At 42.8% G+C, this 18,560-nt stretch overlaps 1 protein-coding gene across 1 annotated transcript in view; it reads left to right on the forward strand.

The window, feature by feature from the left end:
* The window catches only part of LOC126260409 (CAD protein), a 543,685-nt gene that overhangs the window by 411,598 nt on the left and 113,527 nt on the right, over positions 1 to 18,560 (forward strand). Inside the window, exon 20 of the mRNA XM_049957741.1 lies at positions 16,270 to 16,506. Coding sequence (XP_049813698.1) covers positions 16,270 to 16,506 — 237 coding nt within the window. The remainder of the gene's footprint in view (positions 1 to 16,269; positions 16,507 to 18,560) is intronic.

Here is an 18,560-nt window from a genome sequence, read left to right on the forward strand (position 1 = left end):
CAGATTTCGGTAGTATACAGCTGTGACGGTTTGCTTCTTATTATCATCATCTGTTAGCACACACCATGACAATCCCAAGAACTCACTGAATGTTGGGTCTTAGACTATTTCGGCGACGTTGAATCCACAACTTCCCACTGCTTGCTTGCTCCTTTGTATCGCGCTTACAGCAATGCACCCAGCTATCGTCCATGGTAATTACGCGGCTAAAGAAGTTACCTGGCCTTACGCAGCTTCAACATTCCCGCTGCTGCCTTGGTTCGGTGGGCTCTTTGAATGGGTCTCTGCGGAACCCAGCGGGCGCCGACGTCATTATTTTAAAAATGATGAAGTAATGTTGAAAACTGATGCATGACTGATTTTCACTTTTTCCATTATCGCCTGTACCGTGGTAGAATACCAGGCTCCACAATTCTCTTGCAATTCACGCTTCTTCACGGGGAGATGGACTGCCACTTCCTTCTTCGTTATCCAGCCATTCTTGACTACACTATAAGCGTCTGCACCACCTAACCACCACGCGTTACGCGTTTCAAAATTTCATCTACATCTGCATCCATACTCCGTAAGTCACCTGACGGTGTGTGGCAGAGGGTACCTTGAGTACTCGGTTCTCCCTTCTATTCCAGTCTCGTATTGTTCGCGGAAAGAAAGATTGTCGGTATGCCTCTGCGTGGGCTCTAATCTCTCTGATTTTATCCTCATGGTCTCTTCGCGAGATATATGTAGGAGGGAGCAATATACTGCTTGACTCCTCGGTGAAGGTATGTTCTCGAAACTTCAACAAAAGCCCGTACCGAGCTACTGACCGTGTCTCTTGCAGAATCATCCACTGGAGTGTATCATCTCCGTAACGCTTTCGCGATTACTAAATGATCCTGTAACGAAGCGCGCTGCTCTCCGTTGGATCCTCTCTCTCTTCTATCAACTCTATCTGGTACGGATCCCACACCGGTGAGCAGTATTCAAGCAGTGTGCGAACAAGTGTACTGTAGCCTACTTCCTTTGTTTTCGGACTGCATTTCCTTGCGATTTTTTCATTGAATCTGAGTCTGGTATTTGCTTTACCGACGATTAATTTTATATGGTCATTCCATTTTAAATCACTCCTAATGCCTACTCCCAGGTAATTTATGGAATTAACTAAAAAATGGCTCTGAGCACTATGGGACTCAACTGCTGTGGTCATAAGTCCCCTAGAACTTAGAACTACTTAAACCTAACTAACCTAAGGACAGCACACAACACCCAGCCATCACGAGGCAGAGAAAATCCCTGACCCCGCCGGGAATCGAACCCGGGAACCCGGGCATGGGAAGCGAGAACGCTACCGCACGACCACGAGATGCGGGCTGGAATTAACTGCTTCCAGTTACTGACCTGCTATATTGTAGCTAAATGATAAAGGATCTTTCTTTCTATGTATTCGCAGCACATTACGCTTGTCGACATTAAGATTCAATTGCCATTCCCTGCACCCTGCGTCAATTCGTTGCAAATCATCCTGCATTTCAGTACAATTTTCCATTGTTACAACCTCCCGATATACTACAGCATCATCCGCAAAAAGCGTCATCTTCGGACTGAAGCGATGGAATAAAATGTACAGAGAAATTAAATGTAACAAAAATGAACATAGTAACATAAATATGCATCTTAGTGATCTATATACAAAATTTTCAGTTAATATCATACTTACATTTAAATCAAACTTCAGTAAAAAGCTGATGAAAATGAGCAGATAGACTATATTATAGATCTCATCTCATATGGGCATACTCGACAGTGCCGTTGTCTACACCAAGAGAACCAGTGCCAAAATGACTGTGGCGATTCAGTTATGCAAGAAGGGAAAAAAAAGCCAGTAGGAGACGATAGCATTGACCATAGAAATGTTGTCAGAGATTAACTTTACAAAGAACTATACATTGCGATGAACTGCATGTCATAACATCGTGAGCAACTTAACAAAGATAAACTTATACGGAGGAGAACCCGATATGCACAGTGAACATTAATAAAATCGACAAACTGCAGCGGTTTTCTGACTGGAAATGGAAGAAAAATTTCTCCGGAAAAGCATCGTTGCCATGGTAGATGGCGCTGACGAATGAAAGTTCCTGTTACCACGCGCCCTTTGTACCTTGTGTGTTGCAAGTTGCGTGATTGACACAGCAGAATGACCGGGAACAAGCCGAGATGGTGACACTGTACGGCCCAGCAGGTGGAAACAGTCGAGAGACAGCACGGCAGTATCAAACAAGAACCCCAGAGAACGTCTGTGTGATCGTGGGTCCTATGAGATAGACGAACGTGAGGGAGGCAGCGGACTGTGCGTACACCAGATTGGAAGGGCGGGTTTTACAATGTCCTGTAGAAAAACGGCTTGAAGTGTTGTGTGATGTGGTTGGTGTCTGTGAGGGTACTTGTTTTGGTATAGCAGTGCTGCCTCTCGACCGTTTCCATCTGTTTGGCCGTACACAAACGCCGTCTCGGCTTGTTCCCGATATGAATGCTGCTTACTGTACGCGGCGTCAATCACACAACCTACGACACACATGGATGACACGGCACGCGCTCAGGGGAACTTTCATTTGTCAGCGCCATCCACCGTGGCAGCTATGCATTGCCGGACAAATGTTCATAGATACTTTTTGCCTCTATTTCCAGTGAGGACTCCGTCTCTGCAGTTTGTTACAGAGACAGTAATGAAAACAGAAGACATGTTTGCAGCCATTAACTGGCGTAGTACAATGAAAAAATAAGACAGATATAGACCAGGAATATCAACGATGTATTTCTTCAAGTAATGGTAGCATGGACTGTTGTAGCGCTACTACCTTCCAATACAGAAACCGAATTACGGCACGATAGCCCACTTTGCTGGCACTGTCACTGTGGCTAAGGGATTTCAGTCTATACCAAGGCTGCTTACATGTACTCTCCAAGGGCGCCCACAGGACGGTTTGGGGAAGAGGGGGCGGTAGACCTATGGTTATGGAGTGTTTTTAATATTTTGGAAGCCTACTGGCGACTTGCAAGGACTTGAGAGAGGAGAAAAAAAAAGAAGTTGCAGTTCCGACGCTGTGAAAAACACTCGTAATAATACTGACTTTTAAACCATTTACTTAAAAGAAATGCCCCTGACTACACTACATTGTTTCCTTTCGCTGATAGTTGTGGGTAGCGGGGAAGACACGGTCTCGTTGTCGTCGTCCCCCCCACCCCACCCCACCCCACCCCACCCCACCTCCCACCCCACATAGCCGCGGGTATGGGCACTCTAGTAGCTGAAAATAAACAAATCGTAATGTTCTCATTCCCCCACTTTCTATTAGGTCGCTTTCTTGTCTCTTCGGTACAAATTCTGCAGTTGATTTCATACTGATTTCCTCAAGAGCTAGCGAATGGAAACTTTCAACATAACTCAGAACTAGATGAAAATGCAGTATTAACTCGCTTTCTTGTCTTGTGTACGGCGAAGGATACTTGTGTACCACTGCTTGACCTGTACCCACCGCAAATGTTTAGTTGTGGGGAAAACAAGACGGCTATGCCTCCGTATCAGGTCAAATCTCTCTAATTATACCTTAGAGATCTTTTCCCGACCTGTAAGTAGGGGAAGCGGTTCCCAGAACTCCTGAAGATAGACGTAAACTGTGGATATTGTATCACAGTCACAGTCCCTTTGACTGTTCAGAGATGTCACTAAACCCGCCCAAAGATGTAGACAACCATGCATGAGCAGCGCCTATTAGACGGAGGGGGTCAGACAGCCTATCAGTTCCAGTCATTCCATCAGGATTATGGCTCGGAGGAACACTGACAGTAACACCACCATGTTGAATAATGCTTTCCGTGCAGCCACAGGACGTCTTGTTACGACTCAAACTTCACGAAATAGGCTGCATGGTGCGCAACTTCACTCGCGACGTACATGGCGAGGTTCATCTTTGCAACCACGACACCATGCAGCGCGATACAGATAGGCCCAACAACATGCCGAATTGGCCGCTCAGGATTGTCATCATGTTCTCTTCACCGATGAGTGTCGCATATGCCTTCAACCAGACAGTCGTCGGAGACGTGTTTCGAAGGAACCCGATCAGGCTGAACGCCTTAGACACACTGTCCAGCGAGTGCAGCAAGATTTTTTTTTTTTTTTCATTGTGTGGGACCGACGTACGCCACTGATAGTCATGGTAGGCGCCGTAACGGCTGTACGATACGTGAATGCCATCCTCCGACCGATAGTGCAACCATATTGGCGAGGCATTCGTCTTCATGGACGACAATTCATGCCCCCATCGTGCACACCTTGTAACTTCCTTCAGGATGACGACGTCGCTCGACTAGAGTGGCCAGCATGTTCTCCAGACATGAACCCTATCGAACATGCCTGGGATAAATTGAAAATGGCTGTTTATGGACGACGTGACCCACCAACCACTCGGAGGGTTCTACGCCGAATCGCCGTTAAGGAGTGGGACAATCTGGACCAACAGTGCCTTCATGAACTTGTGAATAGTATGCCACGACGAATACAGGAATGCATCAATGCAAGAAGATGTGCAACTGCATATTAGAGGTAGCGGTGTGAACAGCAATCTGGACCACCACCTCTGAAGGTCTGGCTGTATGGTGGTACAACAAGCAATGTGTGGTTTTCAGGAGCAGTAAAAAGGGCAGAAATGATCTTTATGCTGATCTCTATTCGAATTTTCTGTACAGGTGATGCAAAACTTTTTTTGATGATGTGTGTAGTAACGAGTGTAGACAGTAGCTGTTGCTGAGAAAAATCTCACAGCCATTCATAGCATCTGCAGTGCAATAATATTGTTAGATACTAAATAAATTATTCATGCGTCAATTATCTACTGCATGCGGCCCACGTTTTTCGTTTTAAGTTTTCAATTATTTTCATAGCTATTAAAAATTGAAAATCACGAATTTTGAGGACTATCGTACGAGGTTAAGTCTGTGTGGGCCTAAAAGAATTAATTTTATACTTTTCAGTCCGTTTTAAACATGTTGTGTTAATTTTTTTTAAGTAATTTTTTTTTGTACTTGATTCTTTTTTCAATCAACCTGCTATAAATACGTGGCGTGGTTTTTGGTTCTTGAGTTTTGGTGGTAGCTAACATGAGGCGGTCTCTATTCATAAACTGTGGCATGCTTAGACTGTATTTCGTAATTGCCGAGCTAATGCTTAAGATATTTAAGATAAATGGGTAAAATATAAATTTAAAGATCACGTTAGCATCCTTTTATTCAGATACTCCTTTCCCTCAGTCTAGGAAATCAAGTACATTCGACCCCAGATAAACAAGAAAACTGTAGAAGAGAGATGAACTCTTAGGTTCCATAACAAGCACTGTTCACAAAAATAGAAAACCAGCATTTGAAACCTGACAACAGAACAACTCTGCTGCCATCAACATACATATTACATCAAGACGACGAACGTAAGAAAAATTACTGCTCGTGCAGAGCGGTATAGATACTTTTTTTTCCCCTCCCAGTGGAACACGAAACATACACTCCATCATGCACCGTATGGTGACTTGCGGAGTAAGGGCGTAGATGCATAAGTGAACCTAAGCGAGAGTGAATTTCACCAAATGCGACGAAACGATTTACTTACAAAGCCATGTGTTAAATCTCTCTCTCTCTCTCTCTCTCTCTCTCTCTCTGTCTGTCTGTCTGTCTGTCCAAAGTGCTCTGAGGGACACTGAAATAATAAAAGATTGATTTGCTGAATTTTTTATCGTTTGGAAGTTCCGTTCTACAAGACTCAAACGAACCCTAGATAAAAATATTCGCGCAAATGATACAGTGTTGAAAGCAAAATCTGATGACTGCACAACAAAACCTGGAATAAAAAACTCTTAAGGCTAACAGTGGGTGCTTAGATGGTCTTGTTTCCTTACATACTGGGTGAAGCAGTATTAGTGTGTCAGTGTCTGTGCAATCTATGGACTGAAGATCTGCCAAATATTTTAGAGGGGTGTAATCCACATAACTCTTAGCGGACGGACGAGACTGCTCTGCTTAAATTCCTTCCGGATAAAACATTCAGGTTCAGAAAAGAAATGCGTCTGAACATGCTCAAAATACCAAACTGTCAAAGGAAGCACAGATTTCCTTAAGTGTGTCATGTTTTTTTTTAGGTAACTGCGATAGTTGGCACAGTCCTCCTTAATTCCGTGCGCATTCCATGTGCTATTTTCTCTCTTTTTCTTTCATGAGTATCCAAATGTCAGGCAGGGATCAAGAAAAACCTATCAGTGAGAGTTACAACTTCTCAACGTCTAAAAATTAAGACTGAAATTTGTTATGTCGAGAAATGAGAAGGAGCTATCTGTTTTAATGACAAAAGCTTTATATTGCCAAGATCACATAAACAAATTTATTTTCGACAACAAGTTTCGACAGGCTTTGCAGTCGTCTTCTGGTGTCCAAAAACGTGTTCACGCTGAGTTGTAACCTCATGCCAAGTAGTCATACTAGTAGATCAAGTGCAATACATATAGAAAAGTTTCTCAGAAATATAACGTTACAACCAAAAAGCACATTATGCACTGGGTCCTGTCCTTATATGCAGCGCTCACAGATGATTAAGTCTTAAAAACAAAAAAAAAAAATATACAGTAAAATATATAATAGCTCATCTGTTTACGTTAGCTTGATATGTTCCAGTCAGTGATGAACCATCTTAGACGGCGTATATGGTACAGTTGTAGACGGCGTATATGACACAACTGAGTCTACCATGATTCATCACTGACTGAAACACGTCAAGCTAACGTAAACAGATGAGCTATTGTATATTTCAACTTATATTGTACTTTTTTAAGATTTAACAATAATCTGTGAGCGCTACATATGCGAACATGTCCATGTGCACGACATACTTTTTGATTCTAAAAGTTTTATTTCTGACAGACCTTTGAATAATGTGCTACATTTTATCTACTAATCTGAGAACTTGGAGTGAGGTTACAATACACAGTGAACACGTTTGTAACTAGCAGATAACGACAAATCGTTTTGAAACCGATTATCGAAATTAAATAAATATTTATGCGATCTTTGCTACAGTACGTTATTTACCTACCAAAAAAATTGAAAACCGGCTAAGTGAGAACCATCTGCAAGCAAGAAAATCCATTGTGTTCCTTCTGAATTATGTCAGAGGCGGCATGCCGAACACGTGTGTCTTATCCTCCTTTCCGCCCACGTTCGAGGTCTAATCTGTCGGTCTGATACGTAGACAGATATCCTGGTCAGATAGACGTATTGACGTGCAGGCTAGAGGTACTCCTTTTTGCCTTTGCTCGAATCGTTTGCGGGCTCAAGCGTGTAGTTTCACTAAAGAAACGTTCTGTACTGAATGGAGAGTTTATCAGTAGTGGATGTTGTTTCCTGAAATCATCGGTTCTCACTAGAGTCTGCAGAGCCATTAAGCACAAGCGATCGTAACTGCATCACATGGTGACAACAACTAAATTTGTTTAGAGGAGTAGTGGCATTTTACAACTTTATATTTAGTTATGTTTTCCGACAAGTCCAGGCATGGTGAGGCACAACTTGTACCTTCTTGGTGCTGGCCATTTCAGTTCCGCGTAATTGTCGCTTTCCCGCCTGACACTATCTGTTACAACATTTCTTCTTCTTCATAGCATTTCGGGTGCCAACTCCTCTCTGAAGCTGTATAATCTTGTCACATGATGCCGTTCAACGTGTTGTACGCCATATGTGACGTAAATCACAGAAAATGTAAATTCAGATAGGCGGATTGTTACGTAACGTCCGCTTTCCGGAGTAAGGCGCCAGCATCGTCTCGTCCTGTTCCAGAAAGATCTCCTGGACAACGCCGAACGACAGGTGGCAGAGTATTAACGCGATGCTGTTGCGTACAGGCACCGTTAGTGCTAGGTCCTCTGTATCTTAAGCGCCGAAAGATTCGTAAAAATCATGACAGTGCGTTCTTCGTTAGTATGGCGACTATGAAAGACTCTATGTGACTTTAACTTAAAAGAAATACAGTACTTACGTGACTGTTGGAGAACTAGCAGTAGTATAAATTGAAAAGAAAAAAAAAAGACAGCCATCACACCGCAGTATATAGCTGTGTGGTCACAGCTCATATTTTTCCAACGTATTTCTGTGTGCTAGTAAAACTACAAAATTTCATACCATCTATGCGCGATAGTATGATCAATCAACTGTTTGCAACACACTTAGTGACGAACCGTGTGTCACTCATAAACGCACTGTCACGGTCTGAAACATTTTTCACTTTTCGTAACTCCACCATGAATCACTGACTAGGATAGTGTAGAAATAGTTTCTACGTAACCACATGCGTCAAATAGTCTCGCATCTGACGAGCCCGTTGAATTTCACACACGTGTTAGCATTTCTTAATTGTACTGTGTTGTTATTGAATACTGTAATAACAAAAAGAAGGAATTGCGTTAACTATTTATAAAAATAGCTATAAGGCGGAGTTATTGGAGTACATTCTACTACCGTATTTCTTTCATATGTTATAAAGCATATTTTGGGAAAGATTTTATTAAAATGTAACATCACGAATCGACAACACACCGATGGTTCTTAATGAAACTACAAACGATCGCAGTTGAGAGAGTGTTCTAGTTACATTAAATCATCCTTTCCATAGTCAATTATGTAACTGGAACAGTGCAGCCGATAGAAAAGAATGAGATTTGCACTAAATGTTGTGATAGGAGTAGTATATTAAATCTAAAAAGAAACACTTATCTTCAAAGTTCGAGAGCCATAGATAACTCAAATTCTGACTGACTACTAAATATTCGTTAAGTAATCTAACATTGTCTATCACAGAACTCTGTGCTAATACCCACAGTCAGTAACAACAATAACCCATGAGTATGATAGTATATTCTGCATAAACGAATGACTTACCTGAAATAAATATATTTTTAAACATAAAACTTTCTTATAAAAATGTAGTATGCCTTTATTTTTAATAACAACAAAAACAGTTTTGGAAACAACTGATTAATCAGCTGTGTTCTACCATTTGCAGAAGTTCCAGTATCGAAATACTACTGGTTCTTACGTTAATGTGTGTCTAAAATAGCGTTAAAGCTTATGAATATTTAAACAGTTTACGTTTTTAACGGTTGGCTATGCCGTTAGCAATGTTTTCCAGAAAGTTCTATTTCCAAATTCTATGTCTTTTTCACAAAAAATTACATTACATGAACAACTTAACGGCTTCCTTGATTTCAAATTATCGAACTGATTGATGGCAGAAATGTTTACATGAAGTTTCAGTTTGAACGGAATCGTGATTTTGTTACATTACTTCAAGTGATGTCAAATAATGATTAATAATACACATGGAAGGATTACGCGTAATGATAGATACATAACAACATTATAAAAAAATTACAATGTATTGCGTACTTTGCAACACTAGAAGCGAGTTGCCTACTCTTTTCTCAATTTTCTGTCGGCTATTTCATCATCCAGATGTTGCAGTTGGCCAGTTAGCTCCTCACCTCCTCTCTCTACCTCTCTGTTCTTGTAGAACCAACTCCTTTTAGTCAATCTACCAGTCAGTTTGAGAAATGGTGTCGCACCAGCGCTGAAACGGGTAGCAACTGATGTTAACGTAAATATGAAATATTTTACAACAGATGGAGGTTCACTGTAATGGAAGATAACGCTGCTCACTGTTCCGCGGCTTGCCGTTCTACGAGTAATCTTGCAGAAATGCATCTTTATCGCGACAGGAATGTGAGACTACGCCTTCTTCCTGGTAAACGCGAGATTTTCCCATTATTTTAGTGCTTGGTTGAAGTCCGGGTCAAAATGGTTCTGTACAATTCGTTCCTCGCTATCATATTTGGGGACGGGTGTAGGGGGAGGAGGGGAACATTCACTGCATCCCGCAGACGTATGTCAGACAGTTACTGTGAACACAAACCATTGTTTTCACGAAGATATCACGACCATTGTATCAGGCAGGCGACGCGACACACGTTTTGTCCCCCCGCTCCTTTTCCTCTGGCGACATTTATGATCATTGGTCTTCCTGAACTCGAACTTCGTATTTTGGAAAAAGTTGAGTGTATGCAGTTACACCTTTGTAGGCTGTACAGCAGCACGTTTGGACGCGATCCTCCGATGTTTGACAGCAGAACTAAATTTACTTCCTAGGCCTTTTCATTTCGTGGAGGGGTATACACTAATCGGATGCTATGTTCGCTCGCAAGGAAAATGCTGATAGGTAAGCAAATTCCCGAGTAGTTTGCCAATTTTTATTACTTTGTGAAAACGTCTTTCGTTGAAAATAATAAAAAAACCTATTAGAATCTTTAAAATATTTTGAGGAAGTTATCGGGGTGGTAAGATCCAGTTATAGATAGGTCCCTGCCGCCATATTGGATATGTCTTGTATTCCCTCTCCCTCCCTCCTCCCCCCCCCCCCCCCCACCAATTCCACCAGCAACGAAGTATGCACTTACAATCTCTTTGCCCAATCCCATCAGCTGCCGCCACCATTGTACGAGCGCACCTACTATGCCTGTAATAGTATTGGCTTCGGTACTGCACACTGGCTTTGGGTTATGGTCCGGCGATTTCGATCAGTCTCTTTGGAACCTTCCCGAACTCTGCTATGCTATGGTGCCAGAGTTTCTTTTCACAACTAGAAAATTGTCAAATATTAAAAAAAAATGGTTTTTTTAGTTGTTGGATACACACACGCGGTGTTCACTAATAGACAGGATGATCATGAGGGTCGTTTTTGGGTATGTAATTTATTACCGCTACTCCGGACAAGTCGTCCGACTAGAAATATTACGACGCGGTTCTCACGGTGGTGATACGATACGCGATGTGACTTGCGGTAGAACCCCACACACATCTCTGTCGTACATGTTGGCGCAACAAGGAATGCTGCTCGCTCCATGCAACGGTGTCGTGCGATACACGGCGAGGGAAATTTCAAGTCATCTCATGGGCCTAAAAAATTGTTTTATGCAAATGAAGCAATGCTACAGCCGACTGTATAGCTAGGTTCTCAGTAAAACTTATAATTTCTTATACGAGAAGTAAAAACCACTTTTGGGGGGGGGGGATTTATGCATAGTCTTTCTTATATGATTTTGGGGAAACTATTCGGAAAATCATTGCATTTTTGGCTTTTACAGTTTGATATCACAGCTAGATAATAAACTTTTTTTTCTTTCTATTAGCTCTGTTGTGATATGGGAAATTAAGTAAAAAAACAGAGAATGTTTGAAAAGTATGTAATAAAAATGTGGTCGCTGGCCAGTTTACGTTTGGTGCACTTTAGGTCGTATAATGCTTTGTATGAAATTTAGCTAACGCGTGGAAATTGTTTTTAATGCTGTAAGAAGAGCCGTAGCTCTATCCAGTGTCGCGTAAATACGTGGCATATGTGGAAGTTGTCCACGACGAGGCTGGCAGCGGAGCGCCATGCGCATCGTTATTGCCACATGCAGTGTCCTGTTGCTTGTCGTACTGCTATTGCAACACATCGGGTCGCCTCACTAGGAACTGCGCGTTATTGCTACCTATGCGAGGCCTCGGGCAGTTCACTAGTACACAATCAGTTAAAACACTTAGATCACCTGAATTGAACAGTCAGTCCGTGAGAGGTGATCCAATTTGTGGACATGTGTCGAACCTTCTGGTGTAGTACAAATTAGAATTTACATTGTCAGTTACAAATTAACTAGCAAACCTTCACTTGTGTAGCACTAAGCATCTACAACTAGATGACGTGTCTGGCACATTGGTAATTTTGTTAACGGTTCACGGCGTATAACTATGAAGAAGATTCAGAAGTAGCGTTAGGTAACTGAATATCACCACCTCCATGTAACTTGAACGATTTAAGCAGCGCATAGCAGGAAAGTTATCAGGAGGGATGAATGTTACCTGTTACCCATATAAATGGTGTTTCGAGTGACATCGCGTTACAGTAATTGGAACTGGAAGCTGCTGCACCACCTGGTTGACCCTGCTAAATATGTTACACGCCCTGATACGCTGAGAAAGTCTACAGTAGCTCGCGCCGGCCTACCGATAGCTGCAGCATATGGCGGCCTGGTGGTGCACTTGGCCGGCCTTACTGCCGTTCACTGCTGTATGGCAACGGCATTGTTTTCAGGGACTTTAATTCATCTTAGTTCCCCTAATTTTCACGAAGTTTTTATAAGTTATACACACAGATCTTCCTTATGAATCAGTCTACCTATTCGTGGAAACCGCATCAAATTTCCCACACAGTTCGTGAGATTAGGCCGAACATACGGGCGGAAACTGTGGCTGGGGACTTCTATTTCCCTGCATCTACAGAAAGATAGAAAATTATCATCCTTACATTAACAACCAACCCACCCTTCTGAGTAACACATTAAAGTATTTAGGACTAATCCTTTACAGGAGACTAACATGAAATGTCCACCTCCTTACCACCCAGCACAAAGCCCAAAACTGACTTAAGCTACTGACAGACCGCACCTGGGGTCTACAGCCTTCTACCATTATACTTATCTATAAATCGCTCACCCACACTATCCTCAAATTTGCCAAATTTTCCTGTATCTCCGCCTAAATTCTATAAATCTGTTGAAATCCCAGAAAGACATGCACTGCGCCTGCCCTTCTGCATCCACTTACCTTCCCGAAATCCCACCCTGCACCAACTCATTCATTTACAACACATTCTTCTCTTCATCCAGCACCTTCGGATCCGATACATTATTAGAAAAATTCTGTCCCGACACCCAGTATCTGAATATCAAGAGCTCAGATGGAAACCCAGTTCTAAGCAAAGAATGGAAAGCAGAAAGGTGGAAGGAGTATATAGAGGGTCTATACAATGGCTATGTACTTGAAGACAATATTATGGAAATGGAAGAGGATGTAGGTGAAGATGAAATGGGAGATACGATACTGCGTGAAGAGTTTGACAGAGCACTGAACGACCTGAGTCGAAACAAGGCCCCGGGAGTAGACAACATTCCATTAGAACTACTGACGGCCTTGGGAGAGCCAGTCCTGACAAAACTCTACCGTCTGGTGAGCAAGATGTATGAGACAGGCGAAATACCCTCAGACTTCAAGAAGAATATAATAATTCTAATCCCAAAGAAAGCATGTGTTGACAGATGTGAAAATTACCGAACTATCAGTTTAATAAGTGACAGCTGCAAAATACTAACACGAGTTCTTTGCAGGCGAATGGAAAAACTGGTAGAAACCGACCTCGGGGAAGATCAGTTTGGATTCCGTAGAAATGTTGGAACACGTGAGGTAATACTGACTTTACGACTTATCTTAGAAGGAAGATTAAGGAAAGGCAAACCTACGTTCCTAGCATTTGTAGACTTAGAGAAAGCTTTTGACAATGTTGACTGAAATACTCTTTCAAATTCTAAAGGTGGCAGGGGTAAAATACAGGGAGCGAAAGGCTAGTTACAATTTGTACAGAAACCAGATGGCAGTTATAAGAGTTGAGGGGCATGAAAGGAAAGCAGTGGTTGGGAAGGGAGTGAGACAGGGTTGTAGCCTATCCCCGATGTTATTCAATCTGTATATTGAGCAAGCAGTAAAGGAAACAAAAGAATAATTTGGAGTAGGTATTAAAATCCATGGAGAAGAAATAAAAACTTTGAGATTGGTCGATGACACTGTAATTCTGTCAGAGACAGCAAAGGACTTGGAAGAGCAGTTGAACGGAATGGACAGTGTCTTGAAAGGAGGATATAAGATGAACATCAACAAAAGCAAAACGAGGATAATGGAATGTAGTCGAATTAAGTCGGGTGATGCTGAGGGAATTAGATTAGGAAATGAGACACTTAAAGTAGTAAAGGATTTTTGCTATTTGGGGAGCAAAGTAACTGATGATGGTCGAAGTAGAGAGGATATAAAATGTAGACTGGCAATGGCAAGGAAAGCCTTTCTGAAGAGGAAAAATTTGTTAAGATCGAGTATAGATTTAAGTGTCAGGAAGTGGTTTCTGAAAGTATATGTGTGGAATGTAGCCATGTATGGAAGTGAAACATGGACAAGAAGAGAATAGAAGCTTTCGAAATCTGGTGCTACAGAAGAATTCTGAAGATTAGATGGGTAGATCACATAACTAATGAGGTGGTATTGAGTAGAATTGGAGAGAAGAGGAGTTTGTGGCACAATTTGACAAGAAGATGGGATCGGTTGGTAGGACATGTTTTGAGGCATCAAGGGATCACAAATTTAGCATTGGAGGGCAGCGTGGAGGGGAAAAATCGTAGAGGGAGACCAAGAGATGAATACACTAAGCAGATTCAGAAGGATGTAGGCTGCAGTAGGTACTGGGAGATGAAGAAGCTTGCAGAGGATGGGGTAGCATGGAGAGCTGCATCAAACCAGTCTCTGGACTGAAGACCACAACAACAATAATTACCATTCCAGGTACGCAGCTGTGCCACTACATCCATATACCACATTCATTGCACCTGTATGCGCTATGCAGCCACTCCCGTCGGAATTTCAACCAGCTCCAACTCGCGATATACCCACTGTTCTAACATCAGCATTCTTCCATTTTGTATTTCACCCTTCGTCCATACTGCTGACTTCCAGTGCCTATATGCGGTTCTACACTAACCCAGAGTCATACTCACCACTCCACCTTCTTCATTAGCAGTATAATTATCATGTGTCACCAGCATCACTATTAGAGCATGGCATCATTCACGTTATCATCGGTGCCTATATTTTAACTATAATACAAAATCATCAGTAGAATTTTAAAAACCAGTACCAATATTTTCCACCAATGTGTTTAAACAAAAATTGGCCAGGTGCTAGTAGGACTCGTGCACTAATGGTCCTGTACAAACTTAATTGTGTACATAGACAGTTCATCCTTCCCGAGAATAGAGAATATCGACCATTTTTGTCGGTTATTGACACGGACACCGGTCAGATATCGATCCAGGGACTCGCAGGTTTTCGGAGACCAAATTGGGAGTGTTGGTTTCTCATACAACTTGAAGCACCATATCTACGTACAATAAAACTTCCTGGATATGTGACGATTGATAAATTCCGAAACGCGTCGTATGAGCAATGAAGCCATTCCTTGCTTGATATTTGACTTTTACAGTTGCGACCCTGTCAGACTGAATGCAGAACTATTGAGTGATTTAACTACAAGTTTGAAGTCGGGTAACAAATGACAAAAGAAATATTTTTTTGTGTGATATAATTGCAAATTAACAATTATCTGACTTTTTCCCATTATTTGTACTTGCCAAATGTAATGATTCCACATCAAGGGGAAGTACCGCATAGGCGCCGGCCACTGTGGCCGAGCGGTTCTAGGCCCTTCAGTCTGGAACCGCGCGACCGCTACGGTCGCAGGTTCGAATCCTGCCTCGGACGTGGATGTGTGTGGTGTCCTTAGGTTAGTTAGTTTTAAGTAGTTCCAAGTTCTAGGGGACTGATGACCTCAGGTGTTAAGTCCCATAGTGCTCAGAGGTATGTGAACCATTTGAACCCCTATAGGTTTTGGTGAGCGGGTTTGCAGGAACCAAAATATGTGACATAAATCGCCGTACCTTTTAATTGCTTTGACTTATAAGCTAAAGTTTATTATACCGCCAAGGGCCATAGACCTTGGTATGTGACATGGATTTCAACTTGATACATGTACCGGTTCCTGAGAAAAATTGTTTGTGATAGGCTGAGAGACAGACAGACAGACAGATGCTCAAGACATTGAACCTATAAGGGTTTTACTGATTGAGGTACGAACCCTAAAAAATTTGTCTACTGTACTTGTATGAAAATGTTAAATAACGTCCACCAGTGCATGTTTTTAAACCTAATTTATTATCTATCTCTCTGTATCTTAATTATCTTTTAAATATGTGTAACCTTTGGCTGAGGAGAGGCTTTTTATGCGTTGCGATCCCGCTCGTCTTGCGGGGAACTGAAATGAAGGTAACGGTAAAAAACGGTTAGCAGGAAAGAGGCGATATGTCCTTTGAGACATGTTACTTTTATTTGGATGCAAGCTAATGTCAAACAATAGCATTAACGGACACGAGATCGTATCTGAGGAATCGAAGTTTTGCAGATTCTTTTCCCATTTCCTCGACTGTTGTACGTTTGACTCTGTCGCACAGCACAGAACGAGTGCAGTGTACATCTTTTCAAGCACTTGGCGTCTGTTGTCTGCCGCAGGTGGAGATGGTGCAGTGGACGTTCGAGGACATCGACTCGTCGGGCGGCGAGCTGAACCGGCTGTCGGACTTCCTGGCGCGCAAGCACTTCGACCTGGTGATCAACCTGCCGATGCGCAACGGCGGCGCGCGCCGCGTCTCCTCCTTCATGACGCACGGCTACCGCACGCGCCGGCTCGCCGTCGACTACTCCGTGCCGCTCGTCACCGACGTCAAGTGCGCCAAGCTGCTGGTCGAGGTGAGCGCGCGCACCCGCGCTCTAGGCGTGTCGGCGCCTTCTCCAGAACTGCCGTCCACCGTTAGAGTACCACAGCCAATAACCTGAAGTCCCATTGTGCTTAACCCTTTCCTGGGCAAAATTATTGAGACGGTTTTTTTAATGAATGGAGAGCAGATAGTAGTTAACAGATAGGTAAATTTATCATACAGAATATCAAATTTGCTCCATCTGTGAAAGTGAGGTCACACGACAAGGTGGGAAGTATTCTTCCCACTGGCCTTCCTTGGAGTTAAATGACAAAAACAACTTTTTCAGTATATGTCATATTTATTTGATAAATTTACTCCTCTTTTTACAAGGATTGTTCACAATTACTTGCCATGAAATTTTCTGAAACATGGGTCTGTGCAAAGTGGCATTTGACAATATGTACAAACACAGCGAGTGCTCTTTTCCGCAGCATTGGTACTACAATGACGGCACGTCCAGTAGGTTTCTCCTAAATGGGTTGATGCTCCCCTACAGCCACATGACGAAAATCTTCAGGTTCTTTACCCCTTTCAGCCAGAAAGACAGGTTTTTAGCTCTGAGCACTATGGGACTTAACATTTATGGTCATCAGTCCCCTAGAACTTAGAACTATTTAAACATAACTAACCTAAGGACAGCACACAACACCCAGTCACCACGAGGCAGAGAAAATCCCTGACCCCGCCGGGAATCGAACCCGGGAATCCGGGCGCGGGAAGCGAGAACGCTACCGCACGACCACGAGCTGCGGCCGACAGGTTTTTGTCCACGCATTTTTTGGGATGAGAAGCCAGCGAACAATTGTCTGGCTAGATGGATCCTGTATGTGAGCTGATCATGCTGTCCACATTCTCTTTTACTTATTTTCCACAGGATAAAACTGTTCACTGCAGCAACGTCCACCAGGAAATAAAATATTCTGTGCCACCATTTTACAGGACAACAAATCTCTGTACTAGTACCATCCTTGTTTTTCCTTTTCACTGTGGCTGTTTCTCATTGGTCATGAATTGAGGGCAGGAAAGTGACTGGACGGTTATCCATCCCTTTTACTGCACAAATGGTTCCTTTTGTTTCAAACTGGAATTCTCCTCGTTCCAATTTTACGTTTTCCTTCATAAATTTGAGCAAAACAAAAGTATTTACCTTATTTTGTGATTTTTTTTTTTTTTTTTTTTTTTTTTTTTTTTTTTTTTTTTTGCTCAAAGCTGTAGTATGTCACGCAAACAGCACTGAAAGGCTCCTCTACAGAGCAACACTCAGCTATACAATGCCTCTGCGCGAAGGTACAGCAAAAACTGCGGGAACTTCCGATTGTAAGTAGTACCCTATACTGTTCACTAGGTGGTAGCACCGTACAGAGGTGGGAACTGTGAATCCCACGGGACTAGGAGCGAGTTCATTGTAGTGGGAAGCATGTTCCCCACGGCTCCCGAAAGGGTTAATTAGAGTCAGATCCAGTGATCAAGCAGGTCAAGGCAACGTATCGACACTCTGTACATCACGTTGGTTTACAATAGAAGCGTATGGGCGAGCGTTATCCTGTTGGAAGACAGGCCCTGGAATGCTGTTCATGAATGGCAGCACAACAGGTCGAGACACCAGTGACATACAATAACCATAACTCCAGGTGTAAAGCCAGTGTGTCTAGCATGCTGGCAGGTTGGTTGGCGATCCTCAACTGGCCTCCTCCTACCAGCACACAGGCATCACTGGCACCGAGGCAGAACCGATTTTCATGAGAAAACACAACAGTTCTCCACCGTGCCCTCCAAAGAGCTCTCTCTTGACGCCACTGAGGTACCAAATGGCGGTGGTTTGGGGTCAGTTCAGTGCATGCTACAGGGCGTATGTCTCGGAGCTGCCCTTGAAAAAAACGGATTTGTAACAGTTCGTTGTCACCGTTGTGCCAACTTGCTGCTGGAAATACAGTGCGTTGCACCACATCAATACGCTGATCACAATGACCTTCCCTCTCGGTAGTGCCACGTGGCCGTCCGGAGCTCGGTCTCTTGGTGACCGCATATGCTCGTGACCACCAC

This window comes from Schistocerca nitens, chromosome 1, assembly GCF_023898315.1.
Source record: "Schistocerca nitens isolate TAMUIC-IGC-003100 chromosome 1, iqSchNite1.1, whole genome shotgun sequence".
NCBI classification, from domain to species: Eukaryota; Metazoa; Arthropoda; class Insecta; order Orthoptera; family Acrididae; genus Schistocerca; species Schistocerca nitens.